This window comes from Exophiala spinifera, assembly GCF_000836115.1.
Source record: "Exophiala spinifera strain CBS 89968 unplaced genomic scaffold supercont1.1, whole genome shotgun sequence".
Lineage (NCBI taxonomy): Eukaryota > Fungi > Ascomycota > Eurotiomycetes > Chaetothyriales > Herpotrichiellaceae > Exophiala > Exophiala spinifera.
The window spans coordinates 2926735-2952154 of NW_015622513.1; the positions used below are offsets into that span (position 1 = coordinate 2926735).

Genomic DNA, 25420 nt, shown 5'->3' on the forward strand with positions numbered 1-25420 from the left:
CTTCCGGAAACAAGGGAAGCGGAGCCTAATGTGGAATAGTGATGGCCCGAGAATCTGTGAATGATAAGGGACTCACAGGGGCTTAACACCAATAAGGGACTCGATAAAAGTCAGCTGGGATCACCCAGGTCAGGCAAGTGAGGTAGCTAAGTATAACGCTCCAGTGACAACTTCAGATAGATGCTATTTGAATCCAACACCTCGGGATATGCAGCAGAGACATACAAACATTCGCTCTCCAACCATGATCCATCAACACCCAACTCATCTCTTCATGATCTCACTATCTAGCTCGTTCGCCTCCTTTGTCTTCTCCGGGCGTCTCAAACCTCCAAGCCCCGCAGACGCCAGATCCCGATCTATCTGGTCGATGTGCTTGGTGAAGCCGCTGTCAAAGCCGTCCCAAAAGTTGGCTTGAATTTCTGCCGTGACCCGTTAGCTTCTCGGCGACCTTCAAATGACCTTTGCAGATACCCACCATGGAGAGTACCGCTCTTTTCCAGGGCGTAGTCGGTCAAGGCAATGTGACCTGAGATGTGCAGCATGAAGGCTAGAGAAAACAAGTCAGCAATAGTCCTGCCTCATTCCAGGGGCTATAGTACATACCAAGAGTGTTCTCATTCACCCTCTCGGGCACGAGTTCTGTAGTCGTAGCCTCGCTCCATCTTTCATACGACTCTACAAGGTCAGATTAGCAGTGACAACGAAGCAGGTTTATATTGGCAGAGAACCGACCTCCGTGTGGCATCAGGCTGGGTTCGTATGTGAGTCCGCCTGGCTCCAGCAGTGTAGCTGAACCCTTCCAGTCTCCGTAGACCATGCCCATCAGCTCAGTGCAAACATTACGGTGGTAGTATGGCGGCCGGAAGGAGTTGGTCGTGACGCTCCATCTCGGGGTGAAGACCAGCAACTCTGTCAGCGCAACGCCAGCGGTCTTGGACTTGGCCATCAGCACACAGTAGATTGACGGGTCGCTTTGCTCCTTTTCTACTGTGGCCGAGTTCACGAACTTCTCGGTGGCGTACTTGTAAGGTGCATAATTTCCATGCCAGGCGACGACATCAAAAGGCGTATGTTCCTGTTCATACTCGAACAGTCGGCCTGCTAGCTTGACGACAATGGTCCAGACGGTTTGATCCACGTCAAAACTTGCTACGGGATATTCAAAGTCCCGGGGCATTGCCATACCGTTAGACCCCACGGGTCCCAGCTCAGGTAGTTCAAAATGGGCGCCAAAGATCTCTTGAATGTAGCCACGAGCAGTACCGTCAGGCAGCTCGACCTTGAATCGAATTCCGGCTGGAATGACCACCAATTCTCCAGGGCGAACCATGAGGTGGCCGAACTCGGTCTGAATGTCGAGACGACCATGCTGTGGCAGGATCAGAAAGTCGCCGTCGTTGTTGCAGAAGGCGGTCTTGCCCATGGACCGGTTTGCCGTGTATGCGTGGACAGCAAGACCTTCCTTGCTCATAGCATCTCCGTGGCCGCCAATAGTCTTGATGCCTTGCACGAAGTCGACGGGATCCGACTCCTCGGGGATGGGAAATGCTCCCCATGACTGGTCTCGTGCAAGGAACTTGGTGCTTGGGTTGGTGGCAGCAAACGATGCCACCAAGTTGGGATTGTCCACCGACGTCGTGACGGGTCGGTGGGCAACTGACGGTCGTATGCGGTAGAACCAGGCGTGCTGTTGTGATGCGCGAGCAGATACGAACGGTGTGCCGTTCAGCTGTTCAGAGAAGAGGTCGTACTTGCATTTTTGCGGCGTATTGCGGCCTTGAGGAAGTGTTCCAGGGATGGCCTCAGTCGCAAACCTGTTGCCATACCCGACCTGGTACGAGTATGGATCTAAGTCTGTGGCCGTCGTGATGAAGCCAGACTGGGCGGTCCTCCCGTAGGAGATTGGGGGTTGAATGGCTGTGATCATTACGGCAGTGTCCTGTCTGGCGGGTGGTTCTGAATCTAACGCGACGTCGTGCACTTAACGCACAGCTTTTGTGCACTGGGGGTGTTTGCCACATCTGTCGTGCTACGGTGGAATGACTATTCAGGATGCTCCGCTTCGCCATAGCTGATCGTGGGGAGATGATTGATGGTTGCAAGGGATCCGGCAGCTTGCCCGCTATCAGTAGTGACCCATTATGGATCCACCCCCTTCTCGACTGCAAGGGGTGTTTGTGACTCTGCAAAGAACGGATGGAATGAGTGCACATATCCGGCACGCCGTGATAAGCATTACAAGCACCGGCCAGCACCAGCGAGTAGATCATGTGTAACGGTGATCCTCATCATCGCCGGCAAATAATTGCTCTTGACGATTTCTTGCATCCGGCAACTTCACCATCGGCCGGCATCTTGTCACTTCCATTATCTCCAGCTCCGACACGCTCGCTTCAGTCTTCGATTGCTGACTACTTCCATACTCAGTATTTCACCAACCACTCGCGTGTCTGCAGTTTGCAATAATGGCGCATTAATACTTCCCGAGACTACACAATAAATCTTGAAGGCTCAACCAATGGCGCCTCCAATAATGGCATATCCTCTCATCAGTCCTTGAGCCTTCCTTTGTTGTCTATCGAGTTACCGTTCAGCCTACACACAAGATGTCTGGCCTACTTTCAGTGATACGAATTGCCTTAGGGCTAGGCATACTGGTTGTTGTGGCCGTTGTATGCTATCAGAAGGCTTTCCGACGTTCAAATCTGCCTTTACCTCCTGGACCCAGAGGGGAGCCAATTCTTGGACACCTTCGTCTTATCCCAGAGTCTCATCCCGAGTATCAACTAACAGAGTGGGGCAAAGAGTACAGTATGTCATCTTTACATTGATGTTCCGTCATCCTCCCGTGACTGACCCTTCATTTGTGTCTCAATAGAATCTGATGTGCTGTCTTTCAATATCCTGGGGCGTCCGATCATTGTACTCAATAGCCGGGAAGCCTGTCATGACCTCCTGGACAAACGAGGCACCAACTACAATGATCGGCCCAGATTCGTGCTCTTTGAAGTGTATGTATTTGGACTTGTTCTTACATGTTTAGAACAGTGCATCTGACATTAAATAGCATGGGATGGGGTATCACCTTGACCTTCCTCCGCTGGGGACCAAAGTTCAAGCTTCACCGAAAACTGATGCAGAGTTCATTCACCCAGTCCGCATGCAAACCGTACAGGCCTATTCAAGAACAGGAAGCCCGGCAGGCCGCACGGGAGATCGTGGACAGCCCACAGGACTGGGACACGCTCCTCCGTAAATTCGCCCAGGCCGTGGTGCTTCGCATTGGCTTTGGCCTCGGCATCACGCAGAAAGACGATCCGTACATCAAGATGTCGCTGGACGCCGAGGAAGCCACTGGCAAAGGTGGTGTGCCAGGAGCATCTGTAGTAGACTTCTTCCCTGTCCTCAAGCACCTGCCCAGCTGGCCGCTCAGGCTAGGTGTCTTGGAGCACGCCCGCTCGACCAAGCCCTACATCCAGCGACTGCATGACGCTCCCTGGGACGCCACCGAGCCCGAGATCCTTAGCGGAAAGGCCACGCTCCCGTCGTTCATGCGCACTCACCTGGAGCGGTACATGGACAATGTGGCCAAGTCCAAGCCCAACGAGGCTACCATCGCCGACTTGAAAGGTGCTGCAGGCGCCATCTCTATCGCGGGCGGCAACACCACTTGGTCCACTCTAATGGTGTGCATTATGAATCTACTGCTACATCCCGAAATACTGAAGAAGGCCTACGATCAAGTGGACGAAGTGGTCGGTGCCGACCGACTGCCCACATTCGAAGACCGCGATAAGCTGCCGTACATCGAGTACCTCATCCAGGAGACTACAAGATGGTACCCGCTGTCGCCACTTGGTGTCCCGCACGCGACTATCAAAGATGACACGTACAAGGGCATGTTCATTCCAGGAGGCTCGGTGGTGTTTGCCAACGCCTACGCCATGACCCATGACCCTTGCGTGTACGACGACCCCGAGACGTTCGACCCAGATCGTTACGTGCCCGTGTCAGAGGGTGGCAAGGGCGAGCCTTTTCCCGAGGGCCCGTTTGGGTTCGGCCGCCGAGTCTGCCCTGGTCAGTGGCTGGCCACTGCAGGCGTTTATATCATGGTCTCGACGCTGCTGGCGACAATGGACATTCGATGTCCCAAAGGTCCTGATGGTGCCGAAATAAGGCCTGCCGTGGCTTTCACCAACGGTCTCTCCAAGTGAGTATATCCTATTCCTGCCGCTGGACTTGCGCCTTCTCTAACGTTTGTGATCATCTAGTGTCCCCCAGCCATTTGGGTGTGTAATGACGCCGCGTTCGGAAAAGGCTCGCGCACTCCTACAACAGTTTTGTGACGAACAAATGTAACCATACTAGGAATGCCTGAACATGAATGGGGAATGACCTAATAAAGAAGATGATATGGTTTGTCGATATAGGAAAAGAAGGGTTGCAATAGAGGCTTATTCTCAGCCCCGGGATATATCTACTAGGTAAAATAGTAAGGTACTCGAGCAATCATCGCTAAAGTCGCATGATACAGATGAATCTCATTCGATGTCAACCCTACAAGGCAGTGAGTGCTGTATTCATGACCACGAAGCTGGCCAAAAAGCATCTTTCAAAACCTTTGCACTATCATTCATGAGAGCTTTCCCTTTTGTCAAGATTCCTATATCAGCAAGGCGTGAGTAAGTGCCCAAACCAGATTGCTTTTCAAAGGTGGAAGAGCAAGAAGGCCTTCTACTTACCATTCATAGCCAGGATCGTATGAGTCATTCCTGCGTAGTGCTCAACATCGACATCGACGCCCACAGTGCGCAATTGATCCGCAAAAGCCGCGGCTTCGGGCGCGAGTAGATCTTGCTCAGCAATACCTATCCAAGTCTTGGGGGTCTTGCCCAACAACTCCGCAGGCGCGAGGTTAGGTGAGGCATCCCACTTCAGAGCATCTTTCGAGTTTGGCAGGTACATATCACGGTACCATGTCATACGGGCTGGAGTGAGCCAAGGGGCGTGTGTACGGGTTGACCATGTCGAATCCACGGTGGCGGTATTGTCGATGACGGGAACGAGGAGGAGTTGTAGAACGAGAGGAATGGGCTTAGGTTGTTGTAATGATGCTTTGAGCGCTGTCACCGCCGATAGGTTTCCGCCGCTGCAGAAGGGAAACAAAGCATGATCATGTCAGTTCCAACTCCCTGAGCTGCATATCAAAGACATGGGTGGGGACAAGATCGAGGGACTGGATAAGGGGAGAATGTACACATACGCTGATGTCCCTCCGATCGCTATTCTGCTTGTATCAATACCCAGGGCACCAGAGGCAGCCTGACGGTGCACCCAGACCAAAGCCTCGAGTGCATCTTCTACAGGTACGGGGTATGGGTGTTCTGGACACAACCTGTATCCAACCGTGACGACTACACAGCTTGCGTCTGACGTTCAAGGTGGTCGGTCAGCAAGGCTATTCTCCCCCCCATCCTTATGCAAACTAACTCAAAGCGGGAGAAAGATGGAAAGGCAGATTGGGTGGGAGACATACCTCGACACATCCTCGAGCAGAAATCATTTTCGTTCTCGATGCCCCCAATCGCCCAACCCCCACCGTGGTACCAGACCAAGACTGGCCATCCGCTCTCTGGCGTCTCGCCTTCAGGCCAGAAAATCCTCACGGGAAAGTCCCCCAGGTCCACGTCCCTCACCTCCTTCACCGAGACAGGCTGAGAGGTCCCTGGTGGGAAAGGTCTTCGACGTCGCGTATGGATTGCGTGCCACGGCCGTACGTCGTCTGGCTCAACGAACTGGATGTATTTGTCGTGGAAGGCCACATACTCTGGGTCCAGCTTGGGCCGTACAGAAGGGTGAAGGGGCTGATATGAAGTAGTGCTCTTCTCGGCGTCGCTGAGCATGTGGCCAACAACAGCCATTTCTGCTGATGATGTTGTTAGTCTCGGCGTGATGAGATATCACTCTGTTCAATCTCTCGAAGCAGTGTACAAGTAGGAGACGGCTCACTTAGGTAAGCTGATAGATATTTCACCATATGATTTAGTATCAATTGATATCTGTATTCCACCATTTTGTGCCAGTGCCCACACTGTTCTGGCGAGCCGGGTTTACTGTCCTACGATCATTGATTCACTCACATACGATACACCAAGTGCCTACCTAGTCCATGATCGGTAGTCGAGAACAGCACAATCCACAGTTGCCGGAGTCTGGAGAGGTCCAGAAAATAGCCTCTTTCTTCGGCCGGCACGGATATCCAAGATAGTGTTGGCGGCACCTTGTGTGGTTCCTGAAGCCTTTATCGCCCTGAGGTAGTCAGTTGCCGCCGGCAATATATGGAGAAACATACCGGCGCGGCGAGGCTGTACCCGACATAGGTGGGGCCGCAGTCAGGTCTGATTAGTAGTACAGTATCATTTGACACGCTTCTTACTAGGTAGAAAGGCTGCAGTACTGACCAAGACTGCTGGTCTGGACCCCGATGCCTGTATCCGATTCCACGTACTTCCTCCTGTTTGCTGTGCTTCATCCACACGGAGCATCTTAATGCGGCGACGGTGCCGGCAACAATACCGACCCGTTTCACCAGCGCCAAGTAACTGATACAGTGACAGCGCAGCCTGGTGACGATGAGCACCAGCGCAATACGAGGACAATAAAACGAATATCGCGTCACACAAAATCGGAAAAGAACACACAGACAAGTCTCACATACGTCGACCATGTCATCCACAGTCAGTCATGCTGCATCAGGCTCATACGCAGCATCGGGCTTTTCGAACCGTATGGGCTGGGGCACTCGGCCGGCTTTGATCCTCATCGACGTGTGCAAGGCTTACTTTACCGAGGGGTCACCGCTGTCGCTGCTCGACAATCCTGCGGGCGCATCGTCGCCTGTCTCGATGCGAAAACTGCTCGAGGCCGCCAGAGCAGGAGGCGCGCCCGTGATCTGGAGTGAGGTGAAGTACACACGTTCGGACATGGGCGACGCAGGCTTGTTCTGGCGAAAGGCCAAACTCCTCAACGTCTGGCAAGTTGGCGACACCAGAGGTCTGGCGGACTATGTTGACGGTCTAGTGCCACGAGACGGCGAGGTCATTGTAGTTAAGAAATATGCCTCGGCTTTCTTCGGGACGTCTTTGGCTTCTGAGTTGCAGGTACGTTAATCTCAGACTCCTGCTCATGCAAGAGATGCTCTGTTCAATCAGAGCAAGCGATACTATAAATTCATACTTACACTTGTATCTTGCACAGTGTTTGAATGTTGATACCCTGGTCTTATGCGGCGTCAGTACGTCCGGATGTGTGAGAGCTACAACTCTAGATGCCATGCAACACGGGTTTAGACCAATGGTGAGTAAATTTTGTTTATGTACCCCTGGTGACAAAGTTTGAAGTACTAAGACAGGCTCGTCCAGGTCGTGGGCTCTGCTTGTGGCGATCGGACACCCGAGATCCAGGTTGCGAATCTGTTTGATTTAGACGCAAAATATGCAGACGTTGTTGAGGAAGCTGAAGCCATCGAACGACTGAAGACGGGATGGCCATGATCATCGACGTCAACAATCATTCAAGACGATCACTTTTAAAGCTATTGATTTGGCTGTAGTCAACCTAACAGAGCCTTGTGAGCTAGTGGTAACTTGGTCATCTATGCTGGTAATTGGATGAGCAGACCTGGAATCCAGAGGGTCTATTTAATTTCTGCAGACGTTGGAAGAAGCATCTGTGAATGACGCTCTCGACAATGGAAAATCGATCTTTGTCGATATGCTCCGTCGACGACCCGGCAACTGATTGGTCGGCACTGCTATTCTAGTGCCACGGCCGAGTTCGCTATTGAGAGGTATCTGAGTATTATATAAGGTTATTAGTATATAGAATTGTACGGCATCATCCGATAGCAACGAGGCTCCGCTATGAAATTCTCGTACAGGACCCTCATCCGCGTGCCGGCAACTGCGAGATCGGCCACAGCGTTGGGAGGTCTCGGTCAAAAATAAGTACCTAGCCATATCAACTCAGGTCCTTATCCGTCGAGACCATTGTCGATGTAATGAATGCGGCCAGGCACTGCACGTGTATACGCCGCACCACCAGCGTGCCACCTCAATGAGCGTCCCGGAGAAGATACCTCCACAACAGGAAGTGTCTGTGACTCCAGATATCGAGAATCAAGCACCACTCGCACAAACGGTCACGGAACCATACTGCGTCTATAGAAAAGGGGCAAAATGGTTCCTCGTAGGCATCAGCGCCGTGGCGGGCTTCTTCAGGTACGTTCATTTATGCGAGCCTTTGTCGTAGCTGTCGCCGCCACTGAATCCTTGATTGAACCTGGAGTATCAACATCAAGTGACTGACTATGTTCTTGCAGCCCATTCCCAGCAAACATCTATTTTCCAGCTATACCCACCTTGGCCCGGGTTTTCGATGTATCGACTGACTCGATTAACCTTACTGTCACTATATACCTGGCTATGCAAGGAATCTGTATGTCTTGCTTGTCTTCATCTGAACTGTTGATGCTGACAGCCTCTTCTTAAGCACCGATGCTCTGGGGACCATTATCCGATCGCGTTGGCCGCAGACCAGTCTTTGTGGTTTGCTTCATCATTCTAGTGGCATCCTGTATAGGTTTAGCCTTGACCCCTGTCGATGCTTTCTGGCTGCTCTTGCTGCTGAGAGCCGTGCAAGCTGGAGGATGTGCCAGTACAATAGCATTGGGTACGTAGAGACGACCAGGCCACATGAATTCTTTCTAACGCATATTGTGTATCGCTAGGTTCGGGAGTTATTGGCGATATCTCATCGCCTGAAGAGAGGGGTGGGTTCTTCGGAATATTTAATCTAGGACCGATGGTAAATACAGCATCTCTACTAGAGAAATCTGGCTGACTCGATAATAGCTGTCACCATGTATCGCACCTATCCTTGGTGGTGTTTTGTCCGAAAGACTAGGATGGCGATCTATCTTCTGGTTCCTTTCTATTGCGGCCGTTGTGTGTATACTGTTTATACTCCTGTATGGCTTCACGCTCCGCTTGTTCTTGAACATTAACCAAAGATTTAATATGAGTACAGTTTCTTGCCTGAGACTCTGAGAACACTGGTGGGAAATGGGAGTATAGAACCGCCCAACATGCTGTATCGACCCTGGCTACCTATCATTCGTCCTAGCAATGGTCAGTACAAAAAGAAGCCGATCGACAGACCTCGCCGAACGTCAACAAATCCTTTGAAGCTTCTGAAACTTCCACACATTGTTGTGGCACTGTTCTACACCGGAGTGGTGTATGCGGTAAATTATACCATCACGGCCACCATCTCGTCTTCTTTTGCAGACATCTATCCCTACCTTTCTGAGACTGCACTTGGCCTGTGCTATCTTTCCACCGGAGGAGGTATGATCCTCGGCTCCACCCTGACCGGCAAGATGCTTGATCGCGAGTATCGCAGGGCGAAACAGCAGTGGGCAGCAGAGGCAGACGCGGAGAACGGCCTGTTTCCCATTGAAAGGGCTCGACTGCGCACGATGCCACTGTTGCTTGCTATTTTCTTGGGCTGCGTTTTTGGTTGGGGATGGTGCCTGACAAGCAAGGTCTCAATTGCTGTTCCCTTGATTCTTCAATTCATCTGTAAGCGTGGCTGGAATGCTCCCAACGAACTCCTTTCCATACTAACTCCGACACAGTGGGATATACCTCGATTTCTATCCTAAACGCGACCATGACCTTGATGATTGACGTTGCTCCAGGCCAGAGTTCAGGAGTCATCGCATGCGTAAGTAGGAGACGTTGGTGAGACGTCGGTGTGACGTGGACATTCACTGACGGTACCATGACTTCCAGACAAACCTCATGCGATGCTCATTAGCAGCACTCCTTGTTTCGGTGATCGACTACGCGACCAACGCTCTCGGATATGGATGGACGTATGTGCTTCTCGGAGGTATCTCGATCCTCTTGTGGCCATTGATGCATATCGAGATGAAGTATGGACCAGGATGGAGAGCCAAGCAGAAAGCCACGGCCTGATGGACCAGTTTTCGAACCCTTCTGGTCATAGCAGTAGCAGCGCCCGTAATGTAAACAGCTTCCAGATGTGCTCGACAAACGTAGCATTTGAGTGTTGTCACACATGCACATGTCCCAGGCGGTGCAAAAGCATCGAGCACCTGGTCTTAGTTAAAAGCGGCAACGCCTGCGTGAGCGCGCCGAGAGCTCGGAGCAATACGACCGTTGCTTCAGCCGCCAAGCTACTTCAAACTTGACCTCGGATGGCACAGAACCATTATACGACCACGCAATCATTCAGCAGCACTTCTGTGACGTTCCATTCACCTAGGAAGATGTGATGGCGACGTTTACCTCGCCTCCCCACAGTTCGCCGCACGGTACGCTGCACGTCCGGGAACAGTACGGGGTCGAAGACGGGGATGGCGACGGAACTGGCACCAACCTCGCGGCACACGACTTCAATGCCGAACAAGCACCGGAGCCGCCGACTAAACGGAGGCAGATGATGCTGCAAACCATGGGCCATCAATTACGCGAGATCGGCACTGAACGAGATCAAGCTTCGACTCAGACGATGGGACTGGTCTCTTCCAACGGTAACCGTAGCAGCAAACTTTTCATGCGCAACGTCTACTCCGCCCTGGATAAGCCAACACGTTGGACACGCCAGAGTAAGCTCCCCATTCAGACACCAGAGTCAGACAGAGTCCCTGGCGACGATGACGATGACGATGACGATGATGAGAATGGCCAGCGGGTCTTGGGATCTACTCGAGCAGATACGAAATATCTCTGGCGGCAAAATGAGCTCGAGGCTGCTGGGTCCCTTCCTAATCCTTCTTTTGCCTTCGACGATCTTATTCGGTGGACACAAAACTACTTTGACAGCTGGCATCCTGCATATCCCTTCGTCAATGCTCCTGCCATACTAGACTACTTCAGACGGATCTCGGTTGCTGGGAGTTTAACAGCAGGAGCAAATGACGATCTTCGACTTATTATTCTCCGCGCCATGATCTCCATATCGATCCTTGACGACCGCCAGACCTCTACTGCCATGTCCCCTCCACCGGCAGCGTCATTGGTCTTCTCGACGTACAACGATGCGGTTGCAGCAGTTTCACAGACCCTTTTGCAGGAGGGTTCCTTACTTGTCCTGCAAGCGATAATGAGCGTGCAGCTGTTCCTGGTCAGCATGCTGCGCTACAACGCCGCCAGTCGCGTTGGAGGCCTAGCTGTACGGATTGCCTACCACTTGGGGCTCCAGCGCTGCCCAGTACAATCCCACGGCGTCACTTTCGACGATTCTGGAATGCGGCAGCGGGTTTTCTGGTCTTTGTATCTACTAGATCGTCAGATTTGTCCTCGTTTGGGGATTCCACTTACTATCAATGATGACCACGTCGACGTGTGCCTTCCAGGGTATGAGAGGCATCGACATGCGAACGACGGTGGCTCTGGCGACCATCGTGACACTCGTCTTGACTTTCTGGTCCTCCTTGCGCGCAACGCTGAGATAAGAGGTTCCATCATGGACCTCCGCAACAGTGCCAACCCAAGAAAACCTGGGTCATTGGAGCAGGCTACTGTCATCATTAATACTTCGATCACCAAATGGTGGAACGACGTTGAAGAGTATCTGGACCCAACCATCCCCAATAAAACCCCGCCAGGTAAGTCGACTCGTACAATCTTAGTGGCCCTTAAGCATGAATCTGTCATCGCTTTGAACCGGTCAGTTTTGGGATCTTCCAACTCCAGTTCCGCGTACAATGCGGCCCTTCAGAACTGTATTGGAGCTGCCCGTGGCGTCATCAACACACTTTTCGGTGCGCTCGAAGCCTCTCCTCCGTTGTTGTTCTGGCCTTCTTTTACTTGGGCAGTATGGATGAGCGCTTTTATCATGGTCTTTGCAGCAAATGAAGGTCAAGTCTCAAAGGATGTCGCCCTCCACTTCGTTGATCGCTCTGCCGTGGTCTTGAAACATTTGTCCCAACGCGGAAGTAGTTGGCCAGACGCCTGCTTGGTGGCGATCAGAGGTCTCAAGAAGGAACTGAAGAAAGATTCAGGCACTGTTGATTTTAACGAAAGCGGAAGAGCACGGACTGAACAACCTCTGAAGCGTAAACGGATGGCTGCCGAGCTCAGTGCTTCGCACGATGGTGACGATCACCGCCCTGGCGATACCCATCAAGTCAGAAGTCAGTCAACGAGAAGAGCGACCGAAGAAAGCGTCCATCAATCATGGCCGAGCAATACTGAAGCGGTAGACACGTCCACACAGACGCAACAACGCCAGTCACAGAACGTAGTCTTTCCGATACCAGACTCAACGTGGCATACAGCTACATTGAGCCGGTCTAACCAACAACAAAACGCCAGATCGAACCAGAGGGCAGTAGCCATACCTACCGCTGGGCCCAACTTTGTCGCCTCGGCTCAGATTGGCAGTTCGAGCAATGCCTATTTCAGCGCTGGTTACAGTCACGGGCACCAGGCGGGTACGTATATTCATAATCCCGGTGTCGACGCCACATTTGGTGGTATGCGAGATTATAGCACAACAGATCTCTTTGATGGCAGTGACATTCCGTTCTGGCTGGGGGATGATCAACTGATGGGATTTGATATGGATTACGAGGCTTGGGGAGATGAAACATCAGTATGACATGACCCATGAACAGGAGCTCCGAAATTTCACAGCGTTTGTCTGTCTATGATGGGCAAGAATGATCAGTTAATTCATAATTGATCTGAATGTAATCTTAATTGTAGACCAAATGTCAATTGCTTTACCATGCATGGCTGTTCCCGGAATCCAATTGCAAAGTTTGATCATTTTCACGCACTTTTCCCTCTGATCTACCGCGGCCCAAGGCCATTCAACCCAGACTTCGTGGGCCGTGTTGCATGTGTGGGACCAGACTTGGTCAATGGGAGATGGTCAGCTTGGAACAAGGCGGTTTGAAGCACGGTGTCCGAGGTGGACGCTAGTAAGCGTAAACGACATTCTCGTCTGGGTTGTCTCTTCGCAAACGAGAATTGGTGCGCTTGAGCCAAAACTTCATGGCCCAGGCGGCGAGGACGCTGACGAATGCGAAGCAGGCATTGCTGGCCATTGCGGTGACGTACTTGGGCCCGTCGCTCTTGGGGTACAGGTACGGGGTGTAGATGAAGCTCGCCATGGAAACGACGTTGACGATGGAAAGCGAGACGGCCTTTTTCTCGGGGGTCTGCGCGAGGGTGGAGCTGATCCAGCCGAGGATGATCGAGTTGACGGCGTAGCAGCCCGAGGCGAACATGAAGCACGCGACGTAGCGGGCGGGCAGGTTGAGCGTGACGGCCGAGACGACGAAGCCGGCGATGGCGGTGCCCATCATCAGCGTGACGTGCCACGTCCGCTCGTTGAACCTGCCGCTCGACAGGCCCGCGAGGACGCCCACGCAGCCCGCGACCAGCGACGGCGGCGTGCACAGGACCAGGGTGACGGTCGAGTCGAAGCCCAGCGCCGACACGACGGTCGGGAAGAACTGGTTGAACGACGTCGCGGACAGGTGCATGTTTTGCATGAGGCAGAACAGGTACAGGCGCGGGTCGCGGACGGCCTGGGCGAAGCCCTCGCGCAGGCCTCCCTTGTCGCCAGCGGACGAGAGGCCGACGGTGTCGCGCTCGACGCGGGCGTGGGCGAGCTGCCGTTCCGACGGCGTCAGCCAGCGCGTCGTGAGCGGGAAGTCGGGAAGCAGCCAGATGGCGACGGCGCCGACGCCGAACGTCACGGCGCCCTCGATGATGAACAGCCACTGCCACCCGTGCAGGCCGTGGCGGCGGTCCAGGGTCGTGAAGACGGCGGCGGCGATCAGGCCCGCGAACGCCGTGGCGAAGATGTTGCCCGCGTACAGGATCGAGATGCGCGTCGCGATCTCCTTGCGCGTGTAGAAGAGGGACAGCACGAACAGCGCGCCCGGGTAGAAGGGCGCCTCGACCACCCCGAGGAAGAAGCGCGCCAGCACCAGGCCGGTGTAGTCGTGGACGCACGCCGTGAGCGCCGCCGCCACCGCCCACGCCATGGTGCATGCCCCCAGGTACAGCGACGGCCGGACCCGCCGCGACGACAGCAGCATGTTGGACGGGACCTGCATGAACAGGTACCCCACGTAGAGGATCGAGATGCACGTGTTGTACTCGGACCCCTTGAGGCCGAGGTCCTTTTCGAAGTGGTTGAGCCGAGCGTTGGCAATGGCATTTTGGTCGAGTTTGTTTCTGCGTTTGTTGTTGTCCCCGTCGGTCAGCGTTTTTTTCTTCTTGACCGCAAAATTGACTGGAAATCTCCACACCATGGAGGAGAAGACCCCTGGGGTCCCGAGAGAGAGAGAGAGAGAGAGAGAGAGAGACCTGGAGGGGGAAAACTTACAGAAAGTACATGGCCCAGAGTGTCGGCATGATTCGCCAGTCCATCTTGCGAACGAGCGCAATCTCGACTGGGTCGTGCTTCGCAACAGCGCCAGAGTAGTCACCCTCTGCACCGCGAGAGGGCTTCATGACCTTCTCGGCATCTTCAATCTCGACTGGAGCGCCCTTGCAGATTTCTCCGTCGGATGTTGGGGGTTTGGCAGCCATGCTTGACACCACGATTAGTATCGACAGTGTCTTGTTGATCTGTAAAAGTATCGACAAGACCGGCCTGGGTCTAGGGACTGTACTGCCACTCCGTATCTGTCATGGAACGTTGGGAGAAGAAAACACAAGTCTTTTGCGGTTGTGGAAAGCGAGCGAGACTTTGCTTGTGGCTAGAAGCTGCCATGTGTGAGCATTTGTGCCTTCATATATAATGATATACCACTGCTAAGAGGACGATCGAGAGCCAGAGCGATTCCATTAAACAGAAGCTTAGATTTCTCCAGAGGTTTGGATTTCTCCGTCAAAACGTGGCCACGAGCCCCATCCCCGTGGAGGAATCAAGGTTCAACATGACTAGTAAGAGAGCGAGAGCACCCCGGATCTTGGTCCGAATCGATCGTGCCTCGTTCAGAAAGGTAGGGAATCCCACAGTCTGAAGATTCTTCTCGCACAAACAAAAGTCCGGCTGGGGTCCGGGGTCGACAGGGGGGCGAAGGTGTCTCCACACGCCGGACAATCGAAACTCCAGATCATGTCGCACTATCATTTGTCCGGTTCACCACCATTTTTCCACAGTCTACGACCAGAACACGGGGTCATAGGATCCACCGGAGGACGTTTGTGAGTCTCATCTGCTCAAGGGTGTATCGGGATATAACTACAAGATGAATTGCATCCAGGAAGAGCCAATATCTTCGTGTATCATCAGAACGACAAGACTTGAACAATTCCAAGCAACGTCGCAAGGGCCAAAACCACACACATACATACACAAACATACACACACAGACAATCCCTAGTCTTGAGTCCTCTCAACATGCTCGATCTACGAGGCCTGACCCCCGCTCCCGTGACACCGTTCACGCTCGACGGCCAGGTCGACTATGAGGCGATCCACCGTCTCGGATCGTGGCTCGGCAGCATCGACGGGGTCAAGGGTCTCGTGGTCCTCGGGCACGCGGGAGAAGGCACGTTCCTCACGCAGGACGAGCAAGTCAGCGTGATCAAGGAGTTCGTGCGCAGCGTCGACAACAAGATTCCCATCATCGCCGGCATCACGGGGGAGGGCACCGAGGTCGCGGCGTACGAGGCGAAACGGGCCAGGGAGGCTGGCGCGTCGGCCGGTCTCTTGTACCCGTCGCACGGCTGGCTGCGGTTCGGGTACCAGCCCGGGGCGCCGCAGGACCGTTACAGGGTGGTGTACGAAGTCAGCAAGCTCCCGCTCATCCTGTTCCAGTACCCGGACGTCACCAAGGCGACGTACAACCTGCAGACGATGCTCGACATCAGCGCGCTGCCGGGCGTCTTCGCCATGAAGAACGGCGTACGCAACATGCGGCGCTGGGACACCGAGATCCCCGTGATCCGCAAGCAGAGGCCGGACCTGCAGATCCTGACTTGCCACGACGAGTACCTTTTGCACACGGCGTTCGACGTCGACGGGTTCCTCGTCGGGTACGGCAACATCGCGCCCGAGGCCCTGATCGAGCTCATCGACGCCGGCAAGGCCAAGGACTACGTGCGCGCTCGCGCCGTCCACGACAAACTCCTGCCCGTCACCAAGGCCGTGTACCATCGGGGATCACACATGGAGGGCACCGTGGCACTGAAGCACGCTCTTGTGGCCCGAGGTATCCTGAGCCATGCCACTGTGCGGTCACCGCTGTTGCCGCTGGAGAAGGGCGCCGAGGAAGAGATCCACGCTGCCGTCGGTGCCGCACAGTTGTCCCGTGTCGTTTTGGCCAAGAGCAACGGAGTGCAGAATGGCTACACGAATGGCGGTTCTCATTGATCGTCGACGATACGACACTCGAGTTTAGATAATCACAAAAGAAATAATATCTTTGGCTCGCGTCAGATCTGATAAATCTACTGGTATCCATATCCGTACTCCTCTTGAATTCTACGTGTATAGTTTAGTTAAACCTATCATGAAAGCTTGCGTCACCGCCGAGCTACTATCAAGCCTGGTGAATACAGTGTTTGGCTGACGCGGTTGAGGCCAAGTGTGGCTCGAAAAGGATAAGACGAAGCCTCCGATGCTGATAACACATCATCCTGCCGGTCTAGATACAGTTCGTGCCTTGTGGGTAAGAAGGGTACTCGTACTCATCGCCTCTCGGGTTGCGAAAAGCATTACGCGGCAACGCCTGGTGGTGGGCGGTGACGACGACGAGAGACCACGAATCCTCGGGGCATGCGAATACTGTGCAGTACTCTGTCTCTCTTCTCGTCCTCCGTAGGTCCTCAAGGTGTCTTGAATGCGGAAGTACGTCACAAGGCCAGAAGGACACGGTCGAAGGTCAGCGTCAAAAGAAGACAAGGTTTTTCAGCATATCCATCATAATCATCATCACCCTTGGTGGTGAAGCTCATGAGTCTGGAGATTGTCAGAGCCTGGTATTTGGTGGTGTCATGCTCAAAATATAGTGCAGACACCATTCACCATCGAAGGATTCACATCCATACTCGCCCAAGGGCCTTGGATAGTGATCAATCCGAGCTGAGGTCGGATGAACAAGTATGACAGTACCCCACGCTACATGATGGCCATGGTATTGGGAGGCGAGGCCACTGCCCCTGTGTAGTTCAACGGCGACGAGGTCAAAAAGAAGGTCCACCGTCCTTGCTCCTGGCATTCCTTCGCCAGAGCTTCCAGGTCGAACAGCTCACCGATCGTTGTGCCCCAGCCTGAGAGCAGAATCGGATGCAGCATGCCAAATTCCCGGTCCACGGGCGCTTCACTTCTTTGGTATCTCTGTGTATTCTGTACCACCATATCATCATTAGTTGTTCCCGGAGCCCCGCCCAATATGTGGCGCTCAAATCCTCTACGTCCAAATAGAGGGGGATCTATAAGATCTAGCGGCAAACTGACCAGAACTCAGCCGGGGGGGCTTTTACATCAGCCAGACTGGGAGCCTACTTCAAGCCGATACGAACGCCAGTCTGGATCTCTTATTTGGCGGCCCGGAGAGTATTGGCATCGGACAAGTAGTTCAGAGCACCGAGCTCTGGGTTTTCCCAGAGTCCCCAGGCTGAATATGGGGGACCTCCTTTCCTCAGCGGAAGTTGTTCGAAGGAAGGGACTTGTTTTGTTTCCGGAACCATCTTAGGTGGATGAGTGAGTGGCACTGTGTACAGAGATTGCAAAGAAAGGATCGAGGGTTCTGTTCTCGCTCGTTCGAAAGAAGCTGCGTCTTTCACGCTTAACTGTCATCCCGACTGTGTTCGAGACTCGACCGTCTGAAATCCGGTGCTCGGTTCCACTACTCGTGGACCTTGGGAATATCCTGGGGTTGAACCCGCGAATTCCCGGAACTCAGAGTTTAATCCTAGGCGTGAAGACCATGGACGGAACCTCCCATAGGCACCCGAATTGCTTTAAGCAGAGGAATGGTGCCGACCTCGGAGTTCAAGACTATCACGATTAGTTCAACCAAGAGCACCCTCAGATGCTCGCCGATCTTCCCGGATGGAGCCCTGCCTCTCGATGCGAGTTGGTAGCAAGCTAGGGCGACGGCAAGGAGAAGGGCTATTAATGTCTGCGAACGAGTATGACCGGGAGAATGGACTCGTGGACCGCTCTGGAAAATGTCAGTGGACGCGCTATCGTCTCACAAAGTGTTGTCGAAGTTCAGCAAGCTTGCAGCATGTGAGCAAGATTAAGGAGCGGGATGGCCATTTTTCAGACGTACTTTTAGCGGTTCCGGATTCCCTCTGAGCCAAGTGTAGGATTCCTCATGTCTGTACTGCTCGACGACAGCAGTATGTCGGTCTTGACCTGCAGGAACAGGTGCCTCACGCACAGGATCGAGATACATGTGTTGTACCTAGATCCTTGAAGTCGAGGTCCTTTTCAATCTCGCCGGAGTTGTCGCCCGTGGCGATGTGGTTTCATGACCTTCTCGGCCTCTTCAATCGCGACTGGGGGCGCCCTTGTAGATTTCTCCGTCAGATGTCCGAGGTTTGACGGCCATGCTTGAGGCCACGATAGGGGGGAGGCAAGGTATCTTGTTGAAATAGAGAATGCCATTAAGAGGGAATGGATGTAGGGGTTGTACCGCCACTCCGTGTCTGTCAGGAGCTTGGAATAAGAGAAAACAAGTCATTCCAGTGTGAACATTTGAACCTTCATTTATGTGATATGCCACTGCTCAGAGAACGATCGAGAGCTAACTTAGAGTGACTCTTGTGGACCGAAGTTTAGGTTTCTGTCAAAACATGGCCTGCACCCCCCTCGCCGTTCAAGAATCAAAGACTCAACGTGACTAGTAAGAGAGCCAGAGCACTCCAGACGTTGGTCCGACTCTGGGGTTACCAATCATGTATGGTCTATGGAATACATGGTCAATGATTGTGTTGAGCCGTGTGGAGTACTGTGACATGGGTTTATCATTGATTCAATGCTCCCGTCTCCATGGTGTAAATTTCTTATCCTGATTATTAAGAACATACTGTATCTAAGTAGATCTAACTACCTGACTTAGTTCGTGCTCCTACGAGTCCTTTGTATAACTTACTGCGTCACTGCCAAGCTACTAACGTTACTAGGCTTAAATCATTCATCATGGAGTCCGCGCGGATTGCGAAACGCATTACGCGGCCGACGACGAGACCACGAATCCTCTATCAGGTGCGAATACTGAGCGGTACCAGTCCTCTGCATCTGTGCTCGCAGGGCTCTTGAATGCGAAGAAAAGACATGGCCAAGGTCAGCGTCGATAGACGACGGTGTTTCAGCATGTCCGGCCTCGGCAGCCAGGCGTGTCATCTTCCGTGATGGTGAAGCTCATGAGGCTGGGGACGGTCGGGGGCCAGGGATTTGGGTCCTTACTAGGGTCCTTACTAAAAATATAGAAATCCGGATTCCGTAACCTGGCAATCCCGCTGGCCTCGTCAGCCTCCCTCGCTGCTGGGGTTGAATGGTTTTCGGCTTCTTCCTAGCAGCCGCCGCGCCAGCCCCCAGAATACGAGTCGGCCGCCCTTGTCCTTGGCGCCCTGCGGTTCTGAAACAGTCGGTGGAAGTGCCCAGAGATGCTGATACAAACCACAGTGTTGACTCTATACGGAGGTGCATCCCTTAACTTATTTTGCCAGGTGAACCGCTCCCAACTGTTGCTGGGCGTTACAGGGGTGGCTGGGCGGCAGTGAGAGGCCGATCTGGGCTAATTAGGGCTCATTAGGCTTCCCTCGTAGGGGCCTCGCGCACTAAGCCTCGCAGCCCGGCGGCACTTGTACGGGTGTGGCTTCGGATGCTTGGCTTCACCAACCCACCTCTGACGCCCGCCTCGCCGACCTTTTGCGACACTCTTACGTCTGCCCTGCCGCCGTCTTGTCCCTGCTGCGCCATGCCACTGCCAATTCCACCTCGAAATGATTCCCTATATCGCGCGGATGGGCCCATGATGTCGACGCTGCTGACGAAGTGCTTTGTGCCCTCTTCGCTGATAGCCGCAGTACCGACGCCACTGCGTCCTATTACTAGAAGAACAAGTCTAAGGTGAACCCGTTGTTTTCCTGAACATCCTCAGTTGGTTGCTGCGTTCATTCCCATCCTCATTATCCCTACAGGCTCGCCCTCTAAACATTCATTTGCTGCTTTCAAAACGGACCTATCCTTGCGTCTCGCAATTGACAAGCACAAAAACACACTGCTTTGCTTGCTATGAGGCACTCCACAGCCGTCGTGGCCCTTGCGGCGCTGACAGCACCTCTTGCCTCGAGCCTCGCCATCGCTGCTCGATCTTCGAATCCTAGAGTCGTCGGTCTATCGATTCACAGAAGACATGTTTCAGATCCAGTTGCTCATGATCGCGCCCGGTTGAGGAGGAGATCAGGGACCGTGCTACAGGACTTGGACAACGAGGAAAGCCTCTACTACGCCAACCTCACCCTTGGAACGCCCCAACAATCGTTGCGACTGCACATCGACACGGGGAGCTCTGATCTTTGGGTGAACACGGCCAATTCCAGCTTTTGCTCTTCCGCCCGAGATCAATGCGAAGGTGGAACATACGACCCCTCGTCCTCGTCAACCTACAAATTCGTCAACAACTTCTTCAACATCTCCTACGTCGACGGGTCCGGAGCCAGCGGTGACTACGTCACGGACACGTTGAACTTCGGCGGCGTTGCCCTCACCGACTTCCAGTTCGGCATCGGCGAGGTCTCAACCTCAGAACAGGGCGTGCTGGGAATCGGCTACCCGGCGAACGAGGTGATCGTCAACCGTGCCGGGCTCGACCCATACCCCAACCTGCCCGAAGCGCTGGTCAATGGCGGGTTGATTGCCTCAAACGCATACAGTTTGTGGCTGAACGACCTCGACTCGTCGCAAGGCGAGATTCTCTTTGGCGGTGTCAACACAGACAAGTACGAGGGAGAACTGGCCACCGTCCCCATCCTTAAGAGCTACGGAGGCTACTATGAATTGTTGATTGCCTTGTCGGGTCTTTCGAACGCTGGCACCGACCTGTCCTCTTCCAGCTCCCTCCCTGCCGCTGTCCTCCTCGACTCTGGCTCAACTCTGACCTATCTCCCCAACGACATCGTGACGAGTATCTACGACGAAGTCGGCGCCGTGTACTCGCAGAGCCTGGGCGCCGCGTACGTCGAATGCAACATCACGTCCGACACCAAGACGGTAGACTATGTGTTTTCCGGCCAGACGATCAAAGTGCCGTACAACGAGCTCCTTCTCGACGCCGGCACAGACTCGACCGGGCAGCCTCTGAGATTCGACAATGGCGAGGTAGCTTGCGTGTTTGGCATCGCCCCCGCTCAAGGTAGCACCCCGGTCCTGGGCGATACGTTCCTCCGGTCCGCATACGTTGTCTACGACCTTGCCAACAACGAGATCTCGCTTGCCCAGACGGTCTTCAACTCGACCACCGACAACATCAAGGAGATCGCCAGTGGCACCGACGGCGTACCCAACGCCACGAAGGTGGCGAATCCAGTCACCTCGGTCGTTTCTTCGGATCAGTCTGGAGCCATGATCGGCGGGGCGACCTCGACGGTCACGGCGGGATCCGTGGACAATGCCGCCGCTTCGTCAGGACTCAAGAGTGTGCCATTCGCCGCCATCATTGCCACCTTTGTGGCTGTCGCTGGACTCGCTCTTGTTGTGTAATGAATGAGGAGTTTGACGATTTGATTTGTCACGAAAGAATACACCGACTAGACTTGACACTGTGTTTCCTAGTTTTCGGATCTCCCTGCCGGCTCTCTGCATCTCTCTCTGTGTGTGTCATGTCGGGATTATGAATTACGAAACTTTAAGACTGACGGATTTTGTTTCTTGTTTGAGCGAAAACGACGCATGAGCGCGATTCACCACTTGGCGCTTCCATGAGCATTGGATTGGATATACGTACGGGAGTTGGAAGCATCCTGAGTCTGAGGGGATACTGCACGGCGCGATAGGCTTTTGGTCTTTTTGGGGTGTTTGCACTTACATTGGAGTGTACAATATAGCATTGGTCGGTTTTTTCTTTTCCCCGGTACTTTGCGCCCGCACCCGGGAAAATGGAGTTTTGGGTTACAAAAAGGACATAAGCAAAACCTGTGTGTGGTGGTGTGTGCCGCCGGGTTTCTGGATTTCGACTTGCTTGCGTGTACTCCGTATATGCCGCGGTGGAGACTCGGGCCTGCCCTGGGTCATCTATGGAATATAAACACGAGAGAGGAGGCTTTCTTTCCTTCCCCCCCCCGTTTCGATCTATGTATATATACCCCCGCCCCGCGGTGCCTGTGGATCTCCCTCTTTTTCCTTCTTTTTTGAATGAATGAATGAATGACTTGACGGGAAGGATCGAAAGAGAGACAAGAATGAAAGAGAGAAACGAGTTCATCTTGGAAGAGAGTGTACTTCTCCGTAGAGAGACTCTGGAACACCCACTCGAAAGGTCTCGAGTCTCGGTTGGTGGACCATTCAATCTTGACCGTTCTAATTAACTCGGGTAGATAAAAAACATTGCCATTTTAAAATGTCATGTACTCCGTACGTAACCTGCGGAGTATGAGTGGTACACACCAGCTGCTGACTGACCTCGGATACGGGGCGCGTGCGTTTCTCTTTCTACTCTGGCACCCACTGCCTGCAAGGGGGAGGTAGGGCATCTACCAATATACGGGGGCACCAAACGCGAACTCTACCCCAGGCAGGTACCTAGATAACTGACCATCCCTTCATCGAAAGAGAATACGACAAGGAACAGCAAATGGGATCTAAATAGATGTGAAAAAAAGACAACTTCAGAGATACATCAATGTAATGCTCGCAGACACACTTGGTTTTGCTTTGACTAAATACCTGGAACTAAATCATCATATACTACCGCAAACCTCACCCAAACTCGATTCCTTTTTTTGATATCTTCCCCATTTCCGCGCACCTTTCCTTGTCCATGAAACTCAGAAACTCTACTAGGAAAGGTGTCTATTAGTCTGCCCCAACACCCCTGGCTTGTCCAATGCTAGGTTTCGAACTTCCGACCTTGATTCCCTTCGTTGTGAAACTGGGTTGGATACTACTCGTGGGACTAGACCTGCCTGACCCGGAGATTGATGCGGCACGTGACGTGACCTGTGGGTGTTGTGGTTGTTGTGGCTTCGCACCACCTGCTTGAGGTGCACCATTCTCATCATTTGCTGCATCTTGTGGACCTTGGGTGTATGTCTGCGATTCCATGTTTGATTGTAGAGTCTGATTTTGTTCTGGTGCCGTCGCCGATAAGGGCGAACCCGACACTTTTATGCTCGTGTTCCTTTCTGTCGGATCACCATGCCCACTCATGCCCGGTGATCGCGAAGTCGAAAGTGCGAGTGTGGGACCTGGGCCCTCTGATCTCCCCAGCGCATCCGCCCTGTTCTCTTTCATTGCTTGCGCATCGTCCTTAGCGATTTCGTAGTTCTGCTCGTACCAGCGCATCAACTCCCTTGCGCGGAGGCCGGCAGTGTCGTCACCATTTGTCGCGTCGCGAAGATGAGTAGCACGTGGTGTTCTCTGCGTTAGATCCGCCGGTGGGTTCTGCGGCCGATACGGTTGTTCACGCAAGTGCTGTGCGTAGGATTTGACTCGTGGCGTTCGTGGTGTATCACCCATACCATCAAAGTCTGAGTATGAGCTTTCATCCTCTGACCAGGTGCTTCCGCTGTTTTGTCGTCTGTGGAGATGTGCGGTATCTGCTATTGAGATAGCTAGCCCCTTGGGTACACCGGCCGGGTTGCGCCCCAACGCATAATACCGCAGTGATTCGAGCACATGAGGGAACACGAGATTATGAAGGTCTTGTGCCCAGAGGAAATCTAGATGCTCGTAATGAGGAATCTCCGTCGCTATAGTATGTCGAGGAAGTTCCTTCAGCATGACGCGAATGTCCACCAATGAGTCGCTACCTCCATAAACGAGGACGATTGGTGTTTTGATGTTTCGAGTGGGAAATTTGGCTACTTTGTAATATCGATTGCTTGCGCCGATGGAGAATTTGTTGGATGCGTCATCGTCGTACATCTGGAAAGACTTGTTCCTAATGATCTGAAACCAGTGTACGACTGATTTGGTGCTGGTGAAGCTGTATAAATGAGGATACGCTGCTAGCTTCTGTTGCACAGTAATGTTGCGTCCATACCAGGCGAAGAGGAAAGAAAGAGACATGTCAATCAAACGCACAAAGATGGGGGGATACAAGATAGATTGCCACATCGTAGCCGAGGATAGAATAGACTTGCGGCCGAATGCCAGGAAGAGGACGTCAGGACTAGCCTTGACCAGAGAATCCACGATACCGTTGCTGAGGCCTGCTGGAGACATTGCCGGTGCTAGAGCAATGAAGACATTGACTTTGTCATTCAGGCCAGGATGGATCGAGAGGGTGGCGAAGGCTTGTGCGGTTCCCTGGCTGAAGCCGATATAAGAAAGGGACGATTGAGATGTCGTACTAAGAATGTAGTCAATTGTGTTGGGAATATCGTGGAAGGCAAACTCTTCAATCGAGAAATCCCAAAACTTCGCTGATGTCGACGAGAATTGTGTAGACTTTTTGCTGTACTTATTTCCACGATTATTCCCCAGCCAGACATCATAGCCCTGACTCGCGAGAGTGAATGGGAGGCACCGTTCTTCTTCCGTCAGACAAACCCAGACTTCACTGTTCATGAGCAGGCCATGGTGTAAATAAACCACCGGCTTGCGCACGGAATCAGGGCCTGCGTTCACCGCAAGGCCAATCTGGTCCTCGCCTTTCCGAAACGGCAATCGGTGTACACCCAGGAGGTATCCATCTGCCGTTTGCACAACATGTTCTTCCGCATAGTATCCAAAAAGGGCACAGAGTTCGGTAAAGTCAGCGCAGGTAGCGATGTGGTGGTGCCTCGATGTTCGATCGGACCGAGCTTGTTTCGACTTGGCCGAAGACAATTTGTTAAATAGTTTCTTTGAGGTCTTGTAACAGAAGCGGATTATAGGTTGAGCTAGATCGTTGTCAGTTCAGTGCTTGACCACGGCCAAACGTTCTCTCGCAGCACTCACGTAACCCGAGGGTGATTATTCGAACAAGGACCTCCAGAGCCACCAAGATCAAGGATCCAACCAGTGCCAGGTATTCTCTTCTTCACGCCAAAGTTAGCACGAGGAGCAATTTAGTGGCACGTGGTGAGATGGGAATACGTACAAGTAGAGTCTGCCGATAAAGGGGACCCTCGCCATGATGTAAAGCGGAAGTTGGCACGGTTGACACTACTGTGGTAGCGAGTTTCAAGCATTCTGGACGTCA

General features: G+C 53.1%; 10 protein-coding genes across 10 annotated transcripts; 6 read left to right on the top strand and 4 right to left on the bottom strand.

The window, feature by feature from the left end:
- Window positions 1-264: 264 nt before the first annotated feature.
- On the bottom strand, window positions 265-1930 carry PV08_01095 (homogentisate 1,2-dioxygenase; the record flags this gene model as incomplete). The annotated part of the gene is made up of 4 exons (XM_016375460.1): window positions 265-422; window positions 479-550; window positions 607-678; window positions 736-1930. 4 exons carry the CDS (start codon window positions 1928-1930, stop codon window positions 265-267), a joined length of 1497 nt encoding a protein of 498 aa, XP_016240736.1.
- Window positions 1931-2609: 679 nt separating this feature from the next.
- Window positions 2610-4217, top strand: PV08_01096 (uncharacterized protein; the record flags this gene model as incomplete). The annotated part of the gene is made up of 3 exons (XM_016375461.1): window positions 2610-2814; window positions 2882-3014; window positions 3071-4217. 3 exons carry the CDS (start codon window positions 2610-2612, stop codon window positions 4215-4217), a joined length of 1485 nt encoding a protein of 494 aa, XP_016240737.1.
- Window positions 4218-4737: 520 nt separating this feature from the next.
- Window positions 4738-5924, bottom strand: PV08_01097 (uncharacterized protein; the record flags this gene model as incomplete). The annotated part of the gene is made up of 3 exons (XM_016375462.1): window positions 4738-5152; window positions 5267-5432; window positions 5540-5924. The coding sequence occupies 3 exons, from the start codon at window positions 5922-5924 to the stop codon at window positions 4738-4740; spliced, it is 966 nt and encodes a 321-aa protein (XP_016240738.1).
- Window positions 5925-6728: 804 nt separating this feature from the next.
- On the top strand, window positions 6729-7556 carry PV08_01098 (uncharacterized protein; the record flags this gene model as incomplete). Its single annotated transcript, XM_016375463.1, has 3 exons — window positions 6729-7163; window positions 7261-7359; window positions 7425-7556. The coding sequence occupies 3 exons, from the start codon at window positions 6729-6731 to the stop codon at window positions 7554-7556; spliced, it is 666 nt and encodes a 221-aa protein (XP_016240739.1).
- A 562-nt stretch (window positions 7557-8118) lies between these two features.
- Window positions 8119-10043, top strand: PV08_01099 (uncharacterized protein; the record flags this gene model as incomplete). Its single annotated transcript, XM_016375464.1, has 8 exons — window positions 8119-8282; window positions 8384-8499; window positions 8554-8733; window positions 8792-8868; window positions 8916-9031; window positions 9091-9644; window positions 9701-9789; window positions 9858-10043. 8 exons carry the CDS (start codon window positions 8119-8121, stop codon window positions 10041-10043), a joined length of 1482 nt encoding a protein of 493 aa, XP_016240740.1.
- Window positions 10044-10362: 319 nt separating this feature from the next.
- Window positions 10363-12693, top strand: PV08_01100 (uncharacterized protein; the record flags this gene model as incomplete). The annotated part of the gene is made up of 1 exon (XM_016375465.1): window positions 10363-12693. The coding sequence occupies one exon, from the start codon at window positions 10363-10365 to the stop codon at window positions 12691-12693; it is 2331 nt and encodes a 776-aa protein (XP_016240741.1).
- Window positions 12694-13015: 322 nt separating this feature from the next.
- PV08_01101 (uncharacterized protein) lies at window positions 13016-14642 on the bottom strand (the record flags this gene model as incomplete). Its single annotated transcript, XM_016375466.1, has 2 exons — window positions 13016-14285; window positions 14437-14642. The coding sequence occupies 2 exons, from the start codon at window positions 14640-14642 to the stop codon at window positions 13016-13018; spliced, it is 1476 nt and encodes a 491-aa protein (XP_016240742.1).
- Window positions 14643-15459: 817 nt separating this feature from the next.
- Window positions 15460-16434, top strand: PV08_01102 (uncharacterized protein; the record flags this gene model as incomplete). The annotated part of the gene is made up of 1 exon (XM_016375467.1): window positions 15460-16434. One exon carries the CDS (start codon window positions 15460-15462, stop codon window positions 16432-16434), a length of 975 nt encoding a protein of 324 aa, XP_016240743.1.
- Window positions 16435-20310: 3876 nt separating this feature from the next.
- On the top strand, window positions 20311-21777 carry PV08_01103 (uncharacterized protein; the record flags this gene model as incomplete). The annotated part of the gene is made up of 1 exon (XM_016375468.1): window positions 20311-21777. The coding sequence occupies one exon, from the start codon at window positions 20311-20313 to the stop codon at window positions 21775-21777; it is 1467 nt and encodes a 488-aa protein (XP_016240744.1).
- A 1311-nt stretch (window positions 21778-23088) lies between these two features.
- Window positions 23089-25353, bottom strand: PV08_01104 (uncharacterized protein; the record flags this gene model as incomplete). Its single annotated transcript, XM_016375469.1, has 3 exons — window positions 23089-25118; window positions 25177-25256; window positions 25319-25353. The coding sequence occupies 3 exons, from the start codon at window positions 25351-25353 to the stop codon at window positions 23089-23091; spliced, it is 2145 nt and encodes a 714-aa protein (XP_016240745.1).
- Between the last annotated feature and the right edge of the window lie 67 nt (window positions 25354-25420).